General features: G+C 47.2%; 1 protein-coding gene across 1 annotated transcript; it reads right to left on the bottom strand.

Annotated features, from left to right (window-relative positions):
• Positions 1 to 892: 892 nt before the first annotated feature.
• On the bottom strand, positions 893 to 2,516 carry GPR6 (G protein-coupled receptor 6). The gene has a single exon (XM_004673759.2). The coding sequence runs from the start codon at positions 2,498 to 2,500 to the stop codon at positions 1,406 to 1,408; it is 1,095 nt and encodes a 364-aa protein (XP_004673816.1). The 5' UTR covers positions 2,501 to 2,516; the 3' UTR covers positions 893 to 1,405.
• Between the last annotated feature and the right edge of the window lie 512 nt (positions 2,517 to 3,028).

Below are 3,028 nucleotides of genomic sequence, written 5' to 3'. Positions count from 1 at the left end.
CCCATCTCCCCAACTAAAATATAACACTATGAACACAGACTTTACCTATTTTTTTTGTTCACTTCTTGTTCCCAGTCCTGGAATTGTGTCGAGCTGATCAATATTTACAGCCTACATGAAAATTATCCTATTTGTGTATTTTCCTCATCTTAGTAACTCTTATACTTGTGTGCATATTTCCTCACAGCGGCTTAAAGTATGTCCACACATGTTATCTTATTTATCCTCATATCATCCTGTACAAAAGGGAGGATGAGAACAATTTGACAATGATTCACACCCATTGGTGGAATAGGAATGTTTAGTTCTTAGTGATTTAATGCACTGTGTTTTGAAGAGTGAATCAAGAGGGAATTTTACCTCATGAACACAATGATCTTGAAATCCTGTTTTGGAAGTATTTATTAATTTCATAGGCTGTGCATTTTTCTACAAGATCTGGAAATCATGTTTCTTTAATATGATTTTTAAAATGTTGAATTCTTCCTAGATTGAAAAAACCCCACAATTAAAAGTTATAGTTTCAGGATTCACAAGAGAGCATGTGGTGAAATGAAGGAAAAGATTTGGTGAAATGAATGAAAGGCTTCAGACATCCTCTGGAACTTGTCTTCCAAACAAACACAGAAACAAAGGGAATAGATTAATTTACACTGATAACATCAACATCAATGATCCTTTAGTGTCCTGTGAATATATTAATCCCTTCCTTACCCTCCCCAATGATCTGGATTATGTATTTCAATGACAATTTATGAACAATGTGCAGATGCATATAACTTTTTGTATTCATATTTCACAGGAGGAAACTGATATATAATTAACTTTTAAAGTGGATGTGCTAATAATTCTTAGATAGGAATTCTATAATCAGACAACTGCCCCAGGTTATATTTTTATAATGTGTTTATTTGAGTACAAAATATGTTGTAATTTACTGATGCATGTGCAGCAAAATATTCTACCACATACAACAAAAATTACCCCTTTCACTCCCTTCCCCCTGACCTTGAAAATGGCAACACTGTTTTGGCAGTTTCAGCAGCTAGAAATAAAGTGCTATAATTAAGCAGTATTGGAAATTCTTCACTTGACAAATGTGATGTACAATTTGAGTATACAACCACATCTTTGTTAAATTTTTTTCACAGAACAGGAACTTTCAAATCCTGAACACCTCCAGAAGATACAAATATTTGTATATATATGTACACATGTATACACTGTATATGTAAAGTGTCAACAAGCCTCTTTGTCTTTGTGAGTTTGTTGCATTTATATTTATTCTTTTTCCAAAGTCACATTCACACTATTCATAATTGCAGATTTCAAAACAGGCACCTAGAAGCTCACCAAAAGTTGACTTGTTGGGGGTGTGGCATTGGTGAGGGAAAGAAGTGAGTCTTCAAACCTCACTGGGGGACCTGGAGCGGAAGGGCACTTTGGACTGGAAACAGCCACAGAACAGGAGCCACAGAGCGCGTTGAATCTCCTGGTTACGGAAGGCATAGATGATAGGATTGATCATGGAATTGTAGGTGGCGGGCAGCAGGGTGGCATAGGTGTAGACAGCAGGGTCCTCTTGGCTGCCCACCACGCAATAGATGGCGAAAGGCAACCAGCTAGCGCCGAAAGTTCCCAACACCACGGCTAGCGTCCCGACGCCTTTTCTGGTGGCCGCAAGGTGGGGCGGTGCCAGGCAGTGCTGCTGCAGCGCGATCTGGTGCGCGTGGCGCCAGACCACCTGGCAGATGCGCACATACAGGTGCAGCATTATGCCGAAGACTGCAAAGAAGGCAGCGGAGAGCAGCGCCACGTGGCTTCGTGTCAGCGGACTCACCACGCTACAAGCTGCTCGCTCGCCCAGGCAGTTCCAGCCGAGCACCGGAAGAAGCCCAAGCCCTAGGGACACCGTCCAGGTGGCGGCGAGCAGGAGATGCACACCCAACAGGGTCCGGCGCGAGTAATAGGTGAGCGCGTTGTAGAGAGACAGGTAGCGGTCCACCGTGATGGCCAACAGGCTACTGACCGAGGCAGCGAAGGAGGCCACGAGGAAGCCCACAGTGAGCAGACTCACGGTTTCCGAGGGCACCACGTACTGGAATACGAAGTGTAGGATGAGACCACAACCCGCCAACAGATCGGCGGTGGCCAAGCTGCCTACCAGCACGAACATGGGCGTGCGCAGTGCCGGGGTGGACGCTATGAGCGCCACAACCAGTGCATTTTCGCCTGCAATCACAGTACCAGACACGCATAATAGCACGTCCCACGGATTCACCGCCGACAGCAGCAGCCCCTGCGGCCCTGAGGGCAACTGCGAAGACAGCTCCAGGGACGCATTAGTCCCGCTCCCGCCCCCCAGCGCTGCAGCCGCGGCAGGGGGCCCCCATTCACTGGTATCCTGCGCTCCTGCCGCTGTGGCCGCCGCCGCCACTGCTCCCTCGGCAGCCACTGCCACCACCTGGGACTCGTTGAGAGATGAGGCGCTCGCGTTCATTGCGGCGGGACGCTGCACCCTGTGTAGAGGAGAGCAAGCGTCAGGTGTGCTCAAGTTAGCAAGGAACTTCCCTGGGCTCAGGAGCCCGCTCATACTGTCCGCACCACCCCAGGACCTCAGAGTAGAGCGAAGAAGCCGTGGTTAAGAACCCAAAATAATACCTGTTGAACAAATGACTGAAATGCGCCCGGGTACCCTAAGTTTTTTCACAGATATTCTACACGGATAACATACTTTCTCACACACACAGATCAACCCCATAAGTGTTCTTGTATGTGCACAAACACCCTGCTTAGTGGTGTCGGTTTTAGGAAGTCGGGTCTGGGCTCTAATCCACAGGATGAGGGCTTTCCGGCCAGCAGGGTGCTGTCCGTGGTGCTGAAAGCGAAGTTTCTGCAACCGCGGAGCAAGAAAATCTTAGCAGATCCCTGCAAGATTTGAGGGGAGAGAAGCTAGGGTATAGGGAAATCTTGAAGTCAAGCTTGGGTCCACTTCTCAGGCTCCAGAGAGGATTCATCCCCTGACTAT

This window comes from Condylura cristata, unplaced genomic scaffold, assembly GCF_000260355.1.
Source record: "Condylura cristata isolate star-nosed mole 26May11 unplaced genomic scaffold, ConCri1.0 scaffold00001, whole genome shotgun sequence".
Classification (NCBI taxonomy): Eukaryota; Metazoa; Chordata; class Mammalia; order Eulipotyphla; family Talpidae; genus Condylura; species Condylura cristata.
This window is presented reverse-complemented; position numbering and strand designations above follow the sequence as displayed.

Coding starts and splice junctions, on each gene's coding strand:
- GPR6 (XM_004673759.2), bottom strand. CDS start 2,500: ATGAACGCGAGCGCCTCATCTCTCAACGAGTCCCAGGTGGTGGCAGTG.